We start from the raw sequence: 21,993 nt of genomic DNA, 5'->3' as shown, positions 1-21,993 counted from the left end.
ATTCCGGTCCAGGGAAGACATGCCTTGGCGGTTCGGGCTGGACTGTTCCCATGAGGCACAGGGTCAAGACTGATTTGCATATGGCCATGTCTAAACTGGGGTGGTGTAGTGGGCAAAAGAACGATGGATTTAACCCAGATCTCTTGACTGGGGGAGAATGTATGTATTGTCAGCATTCCGTCTATCATTTGTTTGTTGTAACGCTTTTCGCCCTAAGTGGGATGGGTATTCCCAGACGTGGGACCCGTGCTCACTACGCCACTGGGGTCAAGCTATCCTGGCTGATGACGGCTGATAGCCAGAAACCGGTCCTAGGATGCTTGATTCCGGTCCAGGGAAGACATGCCTTGGCGGTTCGGGCTGGACTGTTCCCATGAGGCACAGGGTCAAGACTGATTTGCATATGGCCATGTCTAAACTGGGGTGGTGTAGTGGGCAAAAGAACGATGGATTTAACCCAGATCTCTTGACTGGGGGAGAATGTATGCATTGTCAGCATTCCGTCTATCATTTGTTTGTTGTAACGCTTTTCGCCCTAAGTGGGATGGGTATTCCCAGACGTGGGACCCGTGCTCACTACGCCACTGGAGTCAAGCTATCCTGGCTGATGACGGCTGATAGCCAGAAACCGGTCCTAGGATGCTTGATTCCGGTCCAGGGAAGACATGCCTTGGCGGTTCGGGCTGGACTGTTCCCATGAGGCACAGGGTCAAGACTGATTTGCATATGGCCATGTCTAAACTGGGGTGGTGTTGTGGGCAAAAGAACGATGGATTTAACCCAGATCTCTTGACTGGGGGAGAATGTATGTATTGTCAGCATTCCGTCTATCATTTGTTTGTTGTAACGCTTTTCGCCCTAAGTGGGATGGGTATTCCCAGACGTGGGACCCGTGCTCACTACGCCACTGGGGTCAAGCTATCCTGGCTGATGACGGCTGATAGCCAGAAACCGGTCCTAGGATGCTTGATTCCGGTCCAGGGAAGACATGCCTTGGCGGTTCGGGCTGGACTGTTCCCATGAGGCACAGGGTCAAGACTGATTTGCATATGGCCATGTCTAAACTGGGGTGGTGTAGTGGGCAAAAGAACGATGGATTTAACCCAGATCTCTTGACTGGGGGAGAATGTATGCATTGTCAGCATTCCGTCTATCATTTGTTTGTTGTAACGCTTTTCGCCCTAAGTGGGATGGGTATTCCCAGACGTGGGACCCGTGCTCACTACGCCACTGGAGTCAAGCTATCCTGGCTGATGACGGCTGATAGCCAGAAACCGGTCCTAGGATGCTTGATTCCGGTCCAGGGAAGACATGCCTTGGCGGTTCGGGCTGGACTGTTCCCATGAGGCACAGGGTCAAGACTGATTTGCATATGGCCATGTCTAAACTGGGGTGGTGTAGTGGGCAAAAGAACGATGGATTTAACCCAGATCTCTTGACTGGGGGAGAATGTATGCATTGTCAGCATTCCGTCTATCATTTGTTTGTTGTAACGCTTTTCGCCCTAAGTGGGATGGGTATTCCCAGACGTGGGACCCGTGCTCACTACGCCACTGGAGTCAAGCTATCCTGGCTGATGACGGCTGATAGCCAGAAACCGGTCCTAGGATGCTTGATTCCGGTCCAGGGAAGACATGCCTTGGCGGTTCGGGCTGGACTGTTCCCATGAGGCACAGGGTCAAGACTGATTTGCATATGGCCATGTCTAAACTGGGGTGGTGTAGTGGGCAAAAGAACGATGGATTTAACCCAGATCTCTTGACTGGGGGAGAATGTATGCATTGTCAGCATTCCGTCTATCATTTGTTTGTTGTAACGCATCTCCCGTACACAGCAGCCGCACCAAACAAAATAATCAAATCCTCCACCAAGGGCTCAGGATAATATATTGAAGAGCAAGAGCAACTTATTTTTTTAAAATAATAACCTGGGCCCTTTTCACAGCATTGGTATTTTTGAGTTGCGCACTGTCATTGACGATAGTAACTAAGGTTCATTTAACAATGGCTAGTTCCATAGTGTAAGTGGAAACATAGCACCCCCTGGTGGTACATTGCTGCAGATGCCGCTGAAAGTGAACATATTAAAAACAAGATGTATCTAATAACAAGGCGGAAGAGACGAGGATTAGTGACTTGCCCAGAATCACAGAACGGTGAGCCAACTCCGAGACCTGGAGCCGATGGGGGGGGAGGAAGGGAAAGTGAAAGCGTGCCATGCGCGCGTTGTGCTCCGCGAGCCGCACACGTGCACATGGCCTGTCTGGGCGCGTGCACATCTACTGTCCCCCTTCGGAAGCTAAACCCACAACAATAGATCTCGCCAAGGCGAGCAGCGCATGCGCTGTGCCGCTAGGCGAGACCTAAAAAGGGTGGTTTGTTAGATGGTGCTTGGCTGCTGTTTTGTCCAAAGCCTCAATCAGTTTTATTGGCCGATAAAATTGGTTCATTTGTTCCCACACCCGGCAAAACCGTATATGGGAACTCCAGCCAGTGGTGCTAGGATACTGCTCCTCCTCATTCATAACTAGACCACAAGTGGCAAAATAATCAATAAATGCTGCGCTATACAAAAATACAGAACATAAAGGTTTAGAAACATTATCTAAAAAAATACGTTTCAGGTTAATTACTTCAAAAATATTACACATAGTTCCGAATTTCCTAAGTGGGTCCGCTACGACCAGAGAAGAATCCATTTAGACTGTAGTGAAATGGATTGTCTCACTCAAAGATATAGAAAAAACCATGGCAAGTGGAAGGAAATCAAACATTCAGATATCTGTCTTTCAGAAAATTCTTTATCCAGTATTTTAATTGTTTATTCAGATCATTCCGTACTTTGGGTGCACTGTCCTTCTTCTGACTTACAGTATTTTGTTTGGGGGAGGAACTGGATAATTTTAGAGAAAGAGGAGAAATAAGAGCGATAGGCGAATATAAGAGAGAATAGCCTTTAGGACGTATGTTCATTTTGAATATTTCACTGAAATGAGTCAATGTTTTTGCTGATTTAAGACTTTCTCGTCTTTCTGCAGGTTACTTTCCACGATGCTTCTGCCTATTTCTCTGAAGATGAGTGGGGGCATTTATATAAATGGCAGAAGGAACTTTATACTAATGTGATGAAGGAAATTCACCAGGCTTTGATCTCATTAGGTAATGTTATGTTGTTCACAAATTTTTAAAAGGTTTTACCTTCTGTTTATGTGACATAATCTGCATGGCATTTCTATCAAAAATGTTATACAAAAAGACATAAGCTGTGCATAGTATGATAGACAAATTGGGGGTATAAAACAAACCGGAGTGGGTATTCGAGGTGATGTAAATGTGTTGTTCTTGTATAGCGCACTGTTACCCTAGGGTGTCCTGGCGCTGTACTCATACCGCTGTGGAACCCTTCCTGGCTTTTCCCTGTGAAATGTCCACTCCTGGGCACCCCCAAGGTGAAGCCAGGCATCCCAGCGCTGTTGGGGCCTTTGTAGAGATTAAGCAAGCTATTGCCGAGAGTTACAGAGTGGGACCCATGATTAGAATAGGCACCGAGGCGAGAATTAACAGGTCCGAGGAAATTGAGCCCAATACCCGCCGAGGCGGGAATTGAACCCTGGTCCCGGGCCAGACCTCTGCATCAGGGTCTGCCGCTCTAACCATTGAGCCACACTTCTCCACAGCCACACTTCTCCACTGTACAAAGGCGCTATTTTGTGATAGCTGGTAGCGAATAGAGCCAATGTATGTCTTTAGTTTTTCATTTGCTTCAACCACAAGAGGTTTTTCTAGTTATTTTTAAACTAATAAAGAGAGTGCAGTGGGTTCCAGTGTAGTAATCTAGACAGTAGAAGCCTGGGGTCCTATTCATAAAATGCATTTTGTAGCATGTGAAGTAATACTACATTAGTACTACCTACGAACTACAAAATGCTATTCGCTAACCTGAGTGTGGAGCACTGCTATCTTTTATGTGTGTAATTCTCACCACAAGTGCAGAGATTTCCATACATGTCGGTCTATGGGCCTGATTTAGATCTTAGCTGACTGGTTACTCCGTCACAAGTGTGACAAATATCCTGTCCGCTGAAAGATAAATCCCATAGGATATATTCGAGATTTATATTTAAACGGATGAGATATCAGTCAACGTTGTGACAGTGTAACCCGTCCGCTAGGATCTAAATCAGGCCCAGTGTTTTAGTTGTAATTGTGGGAAGGGCGTGGGAGTGGCTATAAAATGGAGAATGATTACTCTGAAAAAGGAGGCATAAGCCGGGGTTTAGGTAGGGACGTGCACATACCAACACCCACCCACAAAAGAGTAAGCCCATTGCTATTCACAAATTATGCTTCTGAAGTTACTGCAGCTGTAGTAAATGTGATCCAACCCAGCCTTGGAGTAAGAGCAGCAACCCTCATGGCTACTTGCAACACAGTCCCAAGGAAAACAATAGAGCCACGGACTTAAAATAACACCCCTTAGGAACAAATGTTAGGCAAATAAGATTATTTAGACGTTTAAAATAAATATAAATTTGTTGTTTTATGTTAAAAATGTATCATTAAAAAACTCATCTCCTGTTCTGCAACTTGGGATTCATGCTAGATAAATAAATAAATTCTATTGTTTTAAAAACTAATAATACACAATAAACATATCGAATGTAAGTAAACTTTTTTTTTTTTAAATAATGCTTTGATTTAAACAGTAAATCTATTTAATTAATTATTTTATACACATGTAAGTTAATGTGGTATAACATTATATTGTAAAAATTCTAAGTTAATAAAATATATCCAGTTTTACATGAATCTTTTTTATGTATTCATTTTTTAGGAATAATATCATTTTGCAATTTTCTCTATTCTTTCCCTGAGTGAGATCTCTGCTACTGTGGCCGAGGTCTCCATCTACATGTGAAAACTTTACGCTTGTAAATCCTTGTGTTAAAGGTGGAGATATAAGTCTGCAGCTAGGTGAAACTTTATGCCCTGAAATGGTGAATGGAATTAAAAGCGCAAAGTTACTACTAGGTGCGGCAACATAGGTGCACACATGTATATTTGACTTTGTGACAAGACACCCTTGTTTATAAAGAGACTGGAAGGTGGTCACTGCAGAGGGTGGTTTAGATCTGACCAGCAAGTTCTGGTTTGGTCTGTTGTAAATTTCTGGTAAATGTGTAGCAGGTCAGAATGTAAGCAAAGTAGTTCAGTTCCCGTAAATAGTGTGGACCTCCTGGAATGCAATTGTCAACAAATTGCATATGGCCTCACAGTGTTGTGATGAAAGGCCATTGTTGGTCTATATCAGGGCAAGTTGGATAAGGTTCTGGTTGTTAGGTTGAGCAACTTAACACGTGAGGAGAATCAATATTGAGAAATGGCCACAAGTAGGCTGTTGTAATATTCAAATTTATTATATAGGAGTGATTGAATTTATGCCTTAGCTGAATGGTTTTTTTCATATCTTCATTACGTAGTATCATGCTGTAGTGGCAGTGGTGGTGATGGACAATGCCATTTGCATATGTCTGTTGAAACTTCTCAATTGTAGCGGAGGAGGAGAAGGCTAAGCTGGGAGAAAAGGGCATTTTACATGTGAGGTGATGATCCAGAAGAAGATGGAAACTAGAGGATCTCTATTATGGCGGAGTTCAACACAAGGGACTTTGAGGCTAATCCGTGTTGAATTGCTTTGAGGGAGTCAAAGGTGCGAAATTGACAGAAGGAAGAGATGGCCGAAAAAATAGAAAAGATTTGTGTGTAGTGAGATGGTGTGGAGAGAAAATAGAGAATTTGGGACTAACCCTTGAGGGCCTCCATCTAGTGGAGAGGTCAGGGAAGACCTAATGAAGACCATCTCCACCTACAAAGATCAGTCAGATAGGCTAAAAGAGTATTCAACCTTAATGTTAATTTGTTCCTTCATGTAAAGTGATGCAAAATCGTTATAATTTACAAATATGTAAAAATGTGTAAAAGTGAATCCTATATGCCATCAATAAACAGAGGTTTAAAAAAAAGATAAACTGAAGGAGAACTATTGGTGTTCAGAGCCTTTAATTCCAATGGTTTGAATGTACGATGTGTCCAGTGTCTTACTTTGCTATAGATCAAAAGGCTCGAGGATAGAAGATCGATGATTTTGGTGAGCTGAAAAGGTGAGCCTAGTAGCATAGAGTAGAAAGGGGACAGGGATACAGAATGCTAGATGATCAGGAAAGGTCAGTGGTTGATGCTTGATTTGCTATTTAAAGATTCTCCAAAACAGTTTCATTTTGAGCTATGATTTTGGTATGTCAGTGAATTAATGTTGTAATGATCTCATGGTGCTGTTTGGTTCCTTCATTTTTTTTTTTTAGATAGTTTTATACAGCGCAAACTAGACCCGAATCGTTTACACGAGCACCAGTTTCGTTACAGAAGGACACATTCATTTTTGTTAGGTACGGGGAGATTAAGTGATTTGCCCAGAATCACAGGATGTTGAGCGTCGTAGCCGAGACTCGAACCCGGTTCCCCAGCTGCGAGGTCGACTGCTCTAGCCATGAGGCTACATCCTCTCCCCAGATTATTATCCAGACATGTATGATTTCAATAGGATTGCAGTTGTTATCATCTCATTGGTCTTCTGAATAAACATATTGAGCCTAATTTACAAGTTGAACTTTGTAGTATGTTTTGTATGCATGATGCCGGGTCTGGTGGCTCAGTGGACTAATGCATCTACTGCAGGGGCCTGTGTTCGACCTCATGGTCAAAGGTTCAAATCCTGGTGGGTCCACTCAGCCTTTCATCCATCTGAGGTCGATAAAATGAGTACCATTGAGTTGGGTAACAATAAACATCTGTTATTCAGCACCAAGATACCCGTAGTGGTGAACGTGCGCTTTACAAATACACGTGTTATGTTATGTTTACTACACAGTTTACTATAACTTGCTATTTAAAAAACTCCACTTTTGTAGTGACTTACACACGTAACTTACACGTTTGTAGTAAGTAAGGCAATACACATAGCTAATCATTGTTACTGCAACGTCCTCACATAGAACATAATGGAGGTAGGGACTCAAAATAAAACCCCATATTAAATAATGATAAATTAAATTAGATTATTTAAAATAATTTAAAATACAAATATATGTAACGGTAAAATAAAATTTAAAGTACATATTTAGTATGTCATAATAAAATAATGAATAAACTATGTTTAATTTAAAACAGGTGGACCATTAAATTGTATTAAAAATGATCACATTCATTATATGCATTACTTTGAATACTTACTAATGCATATTAAAATATATATCTTTTTGTCTTCAGGTGGAAATTCTTTTATTTTTTATTTAACCTTCTGAAAAATAATATTGACAGGAAAGTAGCTGCTTACCCATGCTATCCCAGTTGGGTAATAATCTCACTTGTTCCCAGATTTACATTGTTCCGTTGTTAATTTCTTTCATAAAGTAGCTATATTTCAAATACCAGATCAATGAATATTTAAACTGCTAGTTATTGTGGCATTTTGAATGTATATATCTATCAGGGAGATCAGTATCCAAGTTTGCTGGGAATCTGTGATCATCCAAACTTTAGGTAGACAGTCTAGAAGTTAAATTTGTTTCATGGTCAATGTGATAAACCTATTTGTAAAATGTAGTAACATAGAATTATATATCCAAACATTAATTTATGCTTTATTTATATGTTAATAAGGCGCGGAGGAGTTTGACACAAAATGCTGTACATAATAGTAGTAACACAGTACAATAGGATAATAACAGTTTGGGGTGAATACCACGAATGTATCATATTAATAGAATATCAGAGACATGTTAGTGTGGCAAAGTGTTTGTTAAGGTGATTATTGTGCGGTGAGGTCTTCCTTGAAGGCAGGTTTTAGCAGTGTGAGCAGAGGGATTGAGATGATTTTACCATCATTATTTTTACAACCATTATTATTTTGTTAGGTTCACAACCTGCAGACGAAATGTTAGTAATGGATTCTCTCTTCTATTATCAGGTCCAATTATTACCAATACCCTCTTTTCATTAAGAGCTAAAGATAATCAAGAGCGGCGCCCCGTCAACATCCGGGATTGTGCAAGGAGGCATAGAATGGATGTTTTCCCAAGTAAGATGCTCATCTCTCACCATAGACCTATACATATATGTATTTTTCTGCTATTAATCATACTCACAAAAAATAGTTCATAACCTACTTAAACAACACACATAACTGGTTTATGGTGGTGTGAAAAAGAGAAAGACACAATAGAAGCTAAAACAAGAGAGACACTATGATGACAATAATATGGGCACATCATGGGGACAATAAACAAACACAAAAAGAGAGAATTGCCAAAGGGTGAGGTGCGGAAAATAACAAGTAAGAGCTGGAGAAAATGCCCAGTACTGAATCAGGAAAAAAGAATGTCAAGAGGTGAAATTCAGAGTGACACACTTGTGGTAAGAAGAGAAGGAAATGAGGAAACGCTAGAAGACACATAAAGAGAGCCTTGTGAATGGAAAGTGAAAATTGTGTATCTTACAAGACTAAGCGATAGGGCATTGTGGGTAGTTAAACTTCAGTGTCTGATCGAAAAACTTAGTGTGAGAGACAGGAAGGCAGCAGTAGTGCAAAAAAGGCAAAAGAAGATTGTAATGTGACAGAATTTGAAGTTATGGTACGGTGAAAGTATATTTGGACAAGGTAGGGAGTGCCATAGGATACATTTGCACACCTTCGCCGCACAGTATCTGCAACCGGCCTTTTCATACTGCCTCTAATAAACATTTCGTTTACCCATGCATCCATACTCACAAACCTCCACACCTGCCCTTCTGCAAATCTACTCCCTGTTCAGATTCCCACTTACTTGGTACCTGGCCATATGGCATCACCAATGGGCTTTCTTAGGAGTTAAGTGGGACGAGAATCACAGTTTTCTTGCTAACAAGACTCAATTTGAGATATTTGCGCAGAAACTGAGCATGTTGCCAAGGGAACTAAGATGAAAAAACAAAATCTGTATAGCAATAATCCAAAAGCAAAAGGGAAATAATTTCTCTTTGATAAATCGTGATTTTTCTGTCTTTGTACAGCAGGTGCTAGAACTACCAATCCTGGTGATTTACTGGGGATACACAAAGAGGAAACTCCCCATCTGAACAATGGACAGCACGCAGAAGGAAGTGGATGTCGTGACACAGGTGAGGTTGAAAGGGTTTGCAACCGAGTGCTGTTAGCTTTATAGCTGCAGTGCAAACTAATACCCAAAGCAAGCATTTTCAGAGGAATAAGTAATACCCAGACCCAGGAATGTTATGACTGTTCATACCATCAGTATTTCACAGAGGGGATCATTTAACCCAGCAGCTCCCTACAAAACTGTTAACTGCCTTTTTTTTTTGAACCAACTTTTATTGATTTTAACGGTCGTGCAAAAATCCGTACACAGCTTGTTCGCCTACAACCACATTGGCCGGCAGCAGGTGACTAGTCATTGGCATACATACAGGCATATGCGTTAGCACCAGGAACATGAGCTATAGCCCAGAAACCGGCCCCCACAGGTACATTGACTTCCAGAGGTTGTGTGCCTTAGTAGCGTTAAACCCTCAGTAGACCTCCCGCCCAGCAACCCTGTAGAGACAGTTCTTAAAGGCTAGAAACCAAGGCGAACGAAATGACCCACTCGTCCCGGGCCAGCCGGGCAGGGAGCGTTAGGGTAGGGCAGTGCGGTGTCCCAGTTGTGCGCTGTTAGGGTCACAGCATATGCTAGCAAATATTACCTAAAGGAGGCGCTGTACAAGTCAGGTACCTTTCATCAATGATGCACAGAGCAGTAAGTAGCGCCCCGCTCCCCACATCAAAGATTGCCAATGTGACGACCGATCAACCAGGGGGAAAGAACAAGGGAAGAGGGGGAGGGTGTGGACCATCGCAAAGGGCGATAGTCGTGGCGAGGGAGAAAAGATGCGCGCTCAGCTATCCCCAGTAGATGGGGGCCCTCCAGGGTGTAGTCCGCTAACAGCAGGGCCTCCTCCCCTCCCTTCGGGTCGGCTCTCACTAGTGGGTTACGTTACCTACCCCCTGCGGTGTTCCAGAACCCCCCCGGGTCCGTGGGAACTAGCACGTCATCGAAGAGCTTCAGGGCTCGAAGTCGCGGCGGCTGTAAGCGAGCATGCTCTAGCCGCCCCAGGTAGTCCACCAAGGGCTTCCCGAGTTTCTTATATTTGGCGTCCCGAAGCTGTAGACGCGCCGTGAGAAACTCCATCGCCACCACTTGCCACAGACGGGTAAACCACACGTTTACTGAGGGCGACTCCGGCTTCTTCCAGTGAAGGGCTACTGTTTGTTTTGCTGCGCCCAGCATATGGAAGCTAAGGTGCCGATCACGACCCGTCATGGCTCTCAGGGTTGTTGGTCTAACCCCCAGAAGGACCACCAGCGGATCCTCCGGGAGAGGGAACCCGAGCACCCTTTTTACATGGCTGAGGACCTCCTTCCAGAAAACTTTCAGAAGTGGACATGTCCACCAAATATGTATGAAGTCTCCCTGCGCCTGAGTACATCGCCAGCACAGGGGAGAGGAATTGGGGAACATTTTGTGGAGTCTGGCAGGGGTGTAGTACCATTGGGTCATTACTTTGTACGCCGATTCTTGTTGAGGGATGCTACGTAGTATTTTAGGGATGTCGCCCCAAAGCCGGGCCCATTGGGCAGGGGTGACGTCCGAGCTAGTAGAGGAGTGCCATCTCGTCTGATAAGGGTGGAGGTCAAGCCGGTGCGAGCGCTGCAGCACTTTGTAGATGCGGGAAATGAGCCCCTTATAGTTGCCGAAATCCCGCGCTAGCTGTTCGAACTGTGTGTAGGGTCGCGTGGCCGCCGGCGTCAGGGACGAGCCCTGTATCCAATGCCGCAGCTGTATATATTGGTATTTGTCCCCGTCCAGGAGCCCAAATTCCTGTTTGCACTGTGTAAAGGTTTTGAGAGTGTCACCGCAAAATAGGTCTCGTATCGTCCTGCAGCCCGACTCCGTCCAGTTCGCGAAGTAAGGTGTCTGACATGCGGGCGGGAACTGTGGATTTCGCGCAATCGGGGTGTGTGGGGATGGAAAGGTGGTCAAGCCCCTACTCACCGCCACTTTATCCCAGATCTCCAGGACCGTTTTGGTAGGGACGGCCATGTAGGCGCTGCGATGTCGGGCCGCCCGAGGAAGCCAAGCATGGTCCCATAGCGGCCGGCAGGTGACTGCCCTGTCCATGTGGAACCACACCTTTTCACTCTCCCACGCCCCCCACTCCAGAACACAGCGAAGGTGCGACGCCCAGTAATATTCGAGGAGATTAGGGCAGGCCAGGCCACCCCTGTCCCGGGGGAGGCTCAAGGTTTTATTCGAGAACCGTGGTTTTTTCCCCCCCCCAGACAAACGCGTTGAGCTCGCGTTGGAGCCCCTGTATTTGATGCTCCGGAATCGGAGTTGGCAGTGTTTGAAATAGATAGAGGACCTTTGGCAGTATCGACATCTTCACTGTGTTTAGGCGGCCCAACCAGGAGAGCGGTAAGGCCTTCCACGCCCGCAGGTCAGCCAGGACAGAGGTTTTGTAGTCTTGCCAGTTGGCTTGCGTCCAAGTGGCCAGGTCTGGAGTCAAGTTAAGACCCAAGTATCGCACCGACGCGTCCGCCCACTGATACGGGGCCGAAACTTGAATCGCTGGGAGCTCTTCGGCCGGGATTGAGATATTAAGGGCCCAGGACTTGGTGTGTTTAATTTTGAGCCCAGAGGCACGTTCGTAGGTGCGGAGTAGCGAGTGTACCGCCGGCAGTGAGCGCAGAGGCTCAGAGAGGGTGAGAAGGAGGTCGTCCGCGAAGAGAGCAATCTTATGCTGCACTCCGCGAAGGGCTATACCACAGATATCAGGGGACCGCCGAATCATAATGGCCAGAGGCTCCACCACCAGAGCGAACAATAGGGGCGATAGGGGACAGCCCTGCCGAGTGCCTCTGCAGATGGGAAAAGGTTGCGTGAGCTGTCCATTAACCCGCACCCTGGCAACTGGCGAGATATACGGGGCCATAACGCGCGCCACCATCTTAGGGCCCAGGCCTATTTTCCGCAGCACTGCTCGAAGAAAGGTCCAGTCCACCCTGTCAAACGCTTTTTCCGCGTCGAGCGACAACAGGCAGGCCGGGATCTTCCAGTGCTGGGCCTTCCCGACGATATGCGCAATACGCCGCACATTGTCCGCGCCCTGGCGCTGATGGATGAACCCCACCTGGTCGGGCTCAATGAGATTGGGGAGGTGAGGGCTAAGCCGCTTGGCTAGAATTTTAGTGTATAGTTTTAAATCGGTGTTCAGCAGGGCAATAGGCCGGTAGGAGGAGCACAGCGTATGGTCCTTCCCGGGCTTCGGGATGAGCGTTATGTCGGCCATTGTCATATCTGCTGAGGGCCCTACCGACTCCCCAAAAGAATTGAAGAGGCGCAAAAGGTACGGCTGCAATTGCGGTAAAAAGGCGCGGAAGAACGACACCGGGAGCCCGTCCGGGCCGGGCGCCTTGCCAAGCGGGAGGTCGCGTAAAGCGCCAACTAGCTCTGCCGGGGTGATAGAGTCCTCCAGAAGCCCGGAGTGATGCCCACTCAACGGGTCCCAATGACAAGCGTCTAAGGCTTCTGCAACCAGCTCCGCCGCGGGGGGGTCGCCAGTGTAAAGGCCTGAATAGTAGTCGTGGAACGTTTGGAGCTTCGCCGATTCCGTAACGGCCCAGGACCCGTCCGCCTTCTGTAGTTTCGCGATATGTGCCGTAGCTGCCCGCGTCCGCAAACGTCGCGCCAGAACAGCGCCCACCTTGTCGCCCCCCGCATAGTAGCGCTGCTTGAGTGCCAGCAGAGCGCGCTCAGCCTTGTTAACCCTATGTGCGCGGAGTTGCCCCCGTAGGACGGCCAAGCGGCGCTTATGCGTCGCAAGCGGGCGCTCTTTGTCCATCTGTTCGAGCACCTGCAACTCCCTCGTAGTTTTTGTCTCATAGAGCTGGGCCTCACGCGCTCGAGCAGCCGCCAAGGCTGTGAGAGTGCCCCGTATAGTGGCCTTGAAGGCGTCCCAAAGGATAGGGAGGGGGGTCCCCGGCAGGTCGTTATCCTCGAAATATGCCAGGATAGCTGTTTGGAGCTCCTCTCTGTCCCCTGGATCCCGGAGGACGTGGTCCGGAAAGCGCCAGCGGCGCGGACGCAGCGGGTGGGGAGGACCTTCCCGTAGAAGCAGCTCGACATGGGCGTGGTCCGAGACCGAGATGGTGGAGTGGGACACCGAGATGTAGTCCTTGAGTAGGGAGTGCGATACGAGGAGGAGGTCAATGCGGGAGTAAGTGCGGTGAACATGGGAGTAAAAGGTGTAGTCGCGCAACCCCGGGGAGTGGTACCTCCAAACATCCACTAAGGTTAAGGCGGTTAAGGAGCGTTTCACAGCCGCAGACATGGCCCCCACCCCGTGAAAAGCGCCCCCACAACGGTCAAGCTCCGCGTCCCACACCCAGTTGAAGTCCCCCCCGACTATGAGGTCTGTGGTTACCGGCTCTAGGTGTTCCCTGATTACCCTACGCAAGAAGAGGTCCTGACCCTGGTTGGGGACATATAGATTACACAGTGTCAAAGCGCGGGAGCCCCGCCTGATCTCCACCCGCAGAAACCGCCCCTCCGCATCTCTATGTACCTTGGAATCACCCCGGGTTATCCCCGCCCGGCACAAGATCGCCACCCCTGCCGTCTTTGAAGGAGCCGAGGACCAGAACTGAAGGGGGAAGCGCGGATGTGCCATCCGGCCCACGTCGGACTTGAGGAGATGAGTCTCTTGAAGAAGAATGATGTCGGGGTTCTGCAGGAGGAGGTAGCGCCAGATGAGGCGTCGTTTGTTGGGGGAGTTGAGCCCATTCACATTGAGAGAGAGAATCTTCCAGGTAGCGATGGCAGTCATTGTCATAGAATCCCCAGTAGGGCACCACCCGCTTGAGCGTCCCACCCGAACACATGGCCCCCCCGCCAAGGGTAAGGAAGGAAAGAGGTTACGGAGGAGAACAAATATGAACAAGTATAACCATGTAAACCTGTAGTCGGCCAACAGGGCCGGAAGAGCCTATTCCAGTCAAGAGAGTAGCCAGGCACTATGGCACAGGCTGTCTCGGAGATGTCACTCTCCCAGAAATAGGATGGGGGGTTCGCCATCGTTGAACCGCAAAGTTATGGTGTCGAGGGTCTAGCCCGGGCCGCCGCCCAAGCCTGGGAGACAGTGCCCCGCAGAGGAGACGACGATGCGCCTCCAAGTGAGGCGTCCAGGGCGCTAACAATGGGGGGAAGAAGCAGTCCACAGCCGGCCATGCCTCCGGTCAATTTAGCCAGCTCAATAATGTGAATGCAGTCAAGTGAGCAGATCCGCGGTGGGCGTTGGTCATTTAACGACAGAGGCCTGGGAGCCCAGCGGCGAGGAGGAGCCCTCCAAGGACTTGATATGTTCGATAATGTCCTGCTTGTCCCGGGAGGCCCTGCTGCCATCCGGCGACGGGGGGTGTCTAGGGTGCCGCACCGTGGACCATTGCGGCTTCGCCGGGACTCCGAGCCTGGATGGGCGCCGCGCGGGGCTGGCCGGCGGTGAATCAGGAATCTGTAGGAGTTGGGCCGCTTCCCGGTATGAGCGCAGCACCCGCCGCTTGGACTCCCACTGAAACATGAGGGCGAAGGGGTGGGCCCATTGGTAGCGGATGTTGAGCTCCCTCAATTTGGCAGTGATGGGCTTGAAGTCCCGGCGTCGCCGGAGAGTGGTGGAGGCCAAGTCCTGGAACAGTTGAATGGGCTTCCCTCCGCAGAGGATTTCGGATTTGCCTCTGGCCGCCTGAAGAATGGCTTCCTTTTCAACAAAGAAGTGAACCCGCGTCAAGATGTCAGGGACCAGGCCCGGCCTCCCCATCGGCCCCGAAACCCTGTGAGCGCGGTCCAGGGTGGGCGGCGAAGTGTCATCATCCCCTCGGATGTCATGGAGTAAGTCCGCCACGAAGGACATAATATCTGCCCCTTCTGCCCCAGGCGGCACCCCCCGGATGCGTATGTTGTTCCGGCGCCCCCTATTTTCCAAGTCCTCCTGTTGGATCTGGAGCTCAACATGTTGTTCTTCCAAAGTCGCCAGCCTTTGCCACAGGTGTTCTTGATCCTCCGTGCGTGCATCCAGGGTTTTTCCCAAGTCATCCACTCGGCCACCCAGCTCTCCCACATCCCTCCGGAGGTCCTTCACGCATGCCTGGACCTCAGAGCGGAGGGACCCAATCTCCGATTTAAGTTCGTGCATGAATGCCGTCATGAAGGATTGCGTGACGGGGGCCGCCGAGGCCCCGGCCCCCGAGGGCTCCACGCTCTGTGACGATGTGGCCGGCTTGTTCCACAAGTCCTTAACCGAGGCGTCTTTGGGGGTTGCCGGCGGCTCCTTCCCCTGTTTCGTGCGGGTCATGGTGTGGCCGTGTTCAGAATCAGCCTCACAGTGAATGGGGGTAGCAGCCCCCAGCAGCTCAGGGGCCCGCAGTCGTGTGGCGAATGGCCAGCCCCACCTTTCCCGGCTCAGAACCACAGGGGCGCAGGGGTGAGCGCAGACGACAATGCCACGGCGTAGAGCGCCGCAACGCAGGAGGTCCTCGAGGCCCAACTCCACGTAGCAATGCGGCCGCTAAATAGTCCCAGGATTAAGCTCCCACGCCGTCCAAGAGAGGCCCTCCAGCACTAGGAATGGCCGTCGCGCCTGTAGCGAACGCCACCAGCTCTCAGGTCAGGGCTCGTCAGCGGACCCCACCCAGCCCAACGCCAGTCTATCGGCTGGTTTGCATGGGTAGGCAGCAGGCCACGGACATCAGGGCGCCGGTCGTCCCCTGGGCGCGTTTCCGTCTAGAGCGCCCCCGGATCCAAGCCCAGGCCCCAGTTCAGTCGCCGTGTGGGCTAGGCCTCTCCCGCGAGGCGAGTCAAGGTGGCAGCCAGCGTCCCTCAGCCCCCGGCTAGTCCACAGCCACACGCACCCCCCGCGTCGCCCGCCTTCACCTTCGGGCCCCCGCCTCCGCTCTGGCCCCCAGCAAGCGCCCAGGTCGTCCGGGAGGTCCCGGCCTACCAGCTCTCGTCGTAGTAGGCGTCGTCCGCCGTTCAGTTCGGTGGCTCCGCGCCGCCCCGCTCCACGGATGGCCGGCGCCCTCCAGGCTCGAAGTCGTCACAGGCTGGCAGAACGACGCCGCGGCCAGGGCCCGGCCGGGCCAGTCCAGGGGCCCCAGTCACCAGCAGCAGGACCCGCAACGCCGCCACGCGGCAGTAGCTCCTCGCGTGCAGTGAGTCGTAGGTTATGGCCAGGTGCCCCCCAGGCAGCCCCAGCAACCGCTCCGCGTAGCAATGTCAGGGCCGAGGCCTCATCACAGTCTGCCTCCTCCTTGGCGTCACGGGACGGGCAGCCGCAGCGACGGGCCAGGGCCAGCCGCAGAGCACAAGATGGCGGCCGCGCCCGTCCCTGAGCCCGATCTCCCTCGAGTCGCCGCTCCGTCGGCCCCAGCCGCCTCAGGGTCGCTGTCGCTCTATCCCACGGCCCCAGCCGCCTCAACGTCGCCGTCGCTCTGTCGCACGGCCTCGCGGCTGCTCCAGCGGCACTCCTCTCGGTCAGCCAGGCGCAGCCAAGATGGCGGTCGCAGTCTCTCCCGCCGGCTCCTCGCCTCGCAGGTCACCCCTGCTCGCCACAGCCGGTGTCGGGAGGCTCTAGAGCGCCTGGCAGCCGCCCGCTGTCGATATCCAGCCGGTCCCCCCCCGGCTAGCTCGTCTCCGCATCCACCGTCCCGCTTTACAGGCTGGTTTCCACGGCGGCGGCCCGGAGCCTCAGCGATGTGCGACTCACATCGTCCGCGGCAAGACCACGCCCCCCCGTTAACTGCCTTTTAAAAAGAAATAGCTGTAGCTGGAATCCAGATTTTTCAGGGTGATGTCTCTCTAATTAGATGAAAAGCAATAATGCACAAAATAATGTTTATTAGCTTTGGAGGTGGTGCAGGTCTGCGGTGAGGATGCGATTGTCATATTCTTCAGATATTGTACTGGTACCATTTGCGGGTGTCGTCACATGAATGGAAGGGCCTTCCTTGGTCCTGAAGGTTAATGTGCAAGACTATCTATGGCTCCTTCACACATGAGTAAATCTACATGTTGACATACACTCTTATTCTTTGCAGTAGCATAAGCATTACTACTTTTGGCTATTCACAATTTCTGAGTGCTAAGTTACCACAAAGTGTAGACTTATGTGTGTCCACCCCCTGAATTCAAGGGATTTTACCTAATTTACAGGTGTTAAGGTACTACTAGTAACTTTTCGTACATAGGTGGGAGTTTCCATCACTGGGGCAGAGAGCTCCCTGTGGTAGTTGCAGCTGGTAAGATTAGGAGAGAGGGTGGTGGACAGGACACACATACACACTCACAGCCATGCATTCACACGTGCGCGCACACACACAAACACATTCATTCACAACACTCCTTACTAAACATTCATACATACATACATGCACGCATGCACCAAATGTTAATTTAAAAAAAACACATACACTTACCTGCAGCTCTGTCTCAGTGGTCCTAGGAGGCTTAGGACTGCTGCCTATCCTCATTGGCATCCAGTGATGGAAGGCAGCATTCCCAACGTCATCACAGAGAGGGATGGGGACAGTGAGACTGCTGACTCCACCCCACTCTGTGATGAAGTGTCACTGATTGACACTCTACCCTGGGCGCTTCAGGGCATAAAACTGAAGCCACAGGAGCAGTGACTTCCTCAGCCCAGCAAAGTTCAGCTCAGGCAGTCAGGAGCCTGCGCATTTAGCACATGTCTGGCTCCTGGCTGCCTGACCTGAAGATGAACAGTGACCTTTGTTATGCCTGCCAGACACTGTTCGTGAGGGGCAAAAGGTGGCAGGGCGTGGCCCCTCAGCCCCAATGGACCGGCCACGGCTGCCCTATGGTAAACTAGAGAAATTGTGAAAAGTTTATTAAACTTTTAAAAAAATTAGAAAAGTTATGTTTATGCTACATGTTAATGTAAATTAATTGTATATATTATTTAAAATGTAGAATAAAGTAAAAATACTACAGCACTATTATCTTTTTTTTGGCATCTCGTTATTGGTTTTTGGTTATATAGGTACCAGCTTTACAAAAGAGTGCATTAACACCAGCAAATGAAATTACCAACAGTATAATTGGGGATACCAATAGTAATATAAGCTCATATAGGCGAAATATAACAGATATTTCATATGGCAATAGTGTCTGCTCAGCGCTATCAATGCCACCATAGATTTCAGGAATGAAGAGAAAGCATAACAATTCACTGAGAAAAGAAGCAACTTTAATAGAACATGTAGAGCAGGCCACGCAGGAGATTACTTTAGGCTCCTTATGGGGGGACTAAAGCATCGTCACCTTAATAGACACAGTAAGGAAGCACGTTTTCTCTATGCACTCACACTGTTATCAATGCAGATATTAGGTAGAGAGAAGGGAGTCTTCCAGTTGATGTGCTTCAGAGAAGAGAAGGTATAGTGTCTCGCCAATGAGCCAAAGGAATGTGCCAAATAAGGTGTTGTGAGGAAGCCAGAGTAATGCCAACTTGGGATACTGTTAACAGACGGGTGGACTCAAGTGTATGGCAGGCAAAATGCCACTTGGGGCTGGAGGGAGTCATCCCAGCACGCTGCGAGCGGACAACTAGTGCATACCAATGCATGGCAATAGGTTGTTTCCTATAGTCCTCTAGTCTCCTCTGCTGTTGGGATGAAAGCCTCCGCTGTAGCCCAGACTATCAACGAGTGTTACCAACGGGGATGATGGACGGAGCCATATGCAAATCAGTCTTGACCCTGTGCCTCATGGGAACAGTCCAACCCGAACTGCCAAGCCATGTCTTCCCTGGACCGGAAACAAGCATCCTGGGACCGGTTTCGGGTTCATAACCCTCATCAGCCAGGCTGGACTGTTCCCATGAGGCACAGGGTCAAGACTGATTTGCATATGGCTGGGTTCAACCTGGAATGGCATGGTGAGCAAAAAAACGATGGATTTAGGCCCAGATCTCTGTACTGGGGTGAATGTATGACATTGTTCTGCATTCTGTTTATCAACTGTTATTTTTGCATTTGTCACCCCAAGTGGGACGGGTATGCTCAGACGTGAGTCCCGTGCTCTCCATGCCACTGGAATCAAGCTATCCTGGCTGAAGAGGGGTGAAACCTCGAAACCGGTCCTAGGATGCTTGTTTCCAGTCAAGGGAGGACCTGGCTTGGCAGTCCGGGCTGGACTGTTCCCATGAGGCACTGGGTCAAGACTGATTTGCATATGGGTGGGTTCAAACTGGAATGGCATTATGAGCAAAAAAACGATGGATTTAGGCCCAGATCTCTGTACTGGGGTGAATGTATGACATTGTTCTGCATTCTGTCCATCAACTGTTGTTTTTGCATTTATCAACGAGTGTTGTCACTCTGCAATCGTGGGAAGAAGGTTAGCCTTCCAGTGGCGTGTTATTGCACGCTTAGCCATGAGCAATGCTCGGTCAATAAACTGAGCTACCGTTTTGTTTTTTGGGGTATGTGGGTACAACCCCAAGGCACATACCTCCCAGCTATGTAAACTATTAATTTCTGTTGTGTGTGCGAGTTGATCAATAAGTGCAGACCAATAGTGGGAGGCAAGACTAGCCATTTGACATAAATTCGCATCGGAGAGGCGGCTCCATGGGGCAACTAGCACACACTGGGGAAAAAAATAATCGATTTTGGCAGGAGATAGGTACGCTCTGTCAAGGACAAAGTAATGTAAATGTATTTGTACTTATATAGCGCACTTCTACCCAGGGGTCTCGTAGCGCTGTATTCATACCGCTGTGGAACCCTTCCTGGTTTTCCTGTGAGATGTCCACTCCTGGGCACCCAACAAGGTGAAGCCAGGCATCCTAGCGCTGTGGGGGCCGTTGTGGAGATTAAGCAAGCTATTGCCCAGAGTTGCACAGTGGGACCCATGATTAGAATAGGCACCGAGGCGAGAATTATCAGGTCCGGGGAAATTGAATTCAAGAGCCGCCGAGGCGGGAATTGAACCCTGGTCCCGGGTCAGACCTCTGCATCAGGGTCTGCCGCTCTAACCATTGAGCCACACTTCTCCACAAGTATTGGATGAGTTTGGAATCCTAGTTAACTTCATTTTTAATTCCATAATATAAATTTAAATTATTGGTTTAAATATTTCTTTAAAAAATACCCACTTTCAATTAATCTGTAATGTTATAAAGCACGACTACTCACCCATGAGTGTCTCAGGGCGCTGAGTGGGAGGGAAACGGTTCAGTCAAAGAGCCAGGTCTTGAGGTCCTTCCTGAATAGCGACAGCGATGGTGATTGCCTGAAGTGCCAAGGCAGGGAGTTCCAGGTCTACGCAGCGAGGTATGAGAAGAATCTTTTTTTCCAGCCATGGTCTTGCGGATCCGTGGGAGGGTAGCCAGGGTCAGTTGGGCGGAGCAGAGATGGCTGGTGGGAGTGTAAAAGGAGTGGCGGTGGGTGAGGTATGCAGGTCTGGGGTTGTGTAGGGCTTTGTAGGCGTGCGTGAGGCGCTTGAAGGTGATTCTTTTGTTGACAGGTAGCTAGTAAAGGTCTCTCAGAAGGCCGGTGATGTGGTTGCGGCATGGAATATTCAGTATTAGTCTGGCGGAGGCGTTCTGGACGTTCTGCAGTTTTGTGGGAGTTTCTATGTGGTGTGCCGGCATAGAGTGCTTTGCCGTAATCTAGTCTGCTGCTGATGAGGGCATGGGTGACCATTTTCCTGGACTCGGTGGGGATCCTCTTGAAGATCTTATGGAGCATGCAGAGTGTGTGGAAGTAGGTGGATGAAACAGCATTGATTTGGCGGTTCATTGAGAGAGAGGAGTCCAGGATGATGCGGAGGTTTCATACGTGGTCCATGGGTGTGGGTGGTTCCGAGCGCTGTGGGGCACCAAGAGTCGTCCCAGGCGGAAGGGCAGGAGCCCAGGATGAAGACTTTGGTCTTGCCTGAGTTAAGCTTGAGGCAGCTGTCCTTCATCCAGGTGGCGACTACCTTCATCCCATAGTGGAAGTTGCTCTTGGCAGCTGTGGACTCGTGTTTGAGGGAGATAATTAGCTGGGTGTGATTGGCGTAGGAGGCAATGTTGAGTCTGTGGCCTCTGGCTATGGCTGCAAGCGGGGCCATGTAGATGTTGAAGAGGATGGGCTCAGGGAGGATCCATGAGGCACTCCGCAGCTGATCGCTATGGATTCTGAGTTGAACGGTGGGAGTTTGACTCTCTGCGTTTGGCCGGTGAGGAAGGAGCCAATCCATTCTAGGGCTTTGTCGCGGATGCCGGCGTCGTTTAGTCTTGTGCAGAGGCTGTGGTGGGAGATGGTGTCGAAGGCAGCTGAGAAGTCCAGGAGGATGAGGGCAGCAGTCTCGCCTCAGTGGAGGAGGGTGCGGATGTTGTCTGTGGCCACAAGGAGAGCGGTCTTGGTGCTGTGGTTGCTTCTGAAGCCCAATTTGGAGAGGTCCAGGATGTTGTTTGTTTTGATGAACTCGGAGAGTTGGGCATTGAGGCTTTCTCGATGACTTTGCCTGGGAAGGGGAGTAGAGAGATGGGTCTGTCGTTCTTGATGTCTGTTGGCAGAGGGTTACTTCAGCAGGGAGTTGATCTCTGCGTGCTTCCAGTTTTCCGGTTAGGTTGCTGACTCGATGGAGCAGTTGATGGTGCGGCAGAGTTCGGGTGCAGTGAAGGTGCCAGCTCTGTTGAATATGTGGTGAGGGCATGGATCCTAGGGGGCTCTGGAGTGGATGCTCTTCATGATCATGAGGGTGTCGTCAGAGGTGAGGGTAGTCAAGTTGGTCAAGGTCTGCTGGGGTCTGGAGCCATTGGCTGCGATGGGTGCGGGTGG

General features: G+C 49.6%; 1 protein-coding gene across 3 annotated transcripts in view; it reads left to right on the top strand.

The window, feature by feature from the left end:
* LOC146811576 (zinc finger protein 567-like) overlaps positions 1–21,993 on the top strand; it is a 91,178-nt gene that overhangs the window by 19,085 nt on the left and 50,100 nt on the right. Inside the window, exons 2-4 of one of the 3 annotated variants that reach the window (XM_085618550.1) lie at positions 3,038–3,158; positions 8,026–8,136; positions 9,108–9,215. In XM_085618550.1, the coding sequence (XP_085474676.1) occupies positions 3,038–3,158; positions 8,026–8,136; positions 9,108–9,215 (340 nt within the window). The remainder of the gene's footprint in view (positions 1–3,037; positions 3,159–8,025; positions 8,137–9,107; positions 9,216–21,993) is intronic. The other 2 variants (XM_085618551.1, XM_085618552.1) reach the window with 2 other exon arrangements.

This window comes from Triturus cristatus, chromosome 7, assembly GCF_964204655.1.
Source record: "Triturus cristatus chromosome 7, aTriCri1.1, whole genome shotgun sequence".
In the NCBI taxonomy this organism is placed as follows: domain Eukaryota; kingdom Metazoa; phylum Chordata; class Amphibia; order Caudata; family Salamandridae; genus Triturus; species Triturus cristatus.
The sequence above is the reverse complement of the archived record's forward strand: the minus strand, read 5'-3'. Positions and strand labels throughout refer to the sequence as shown.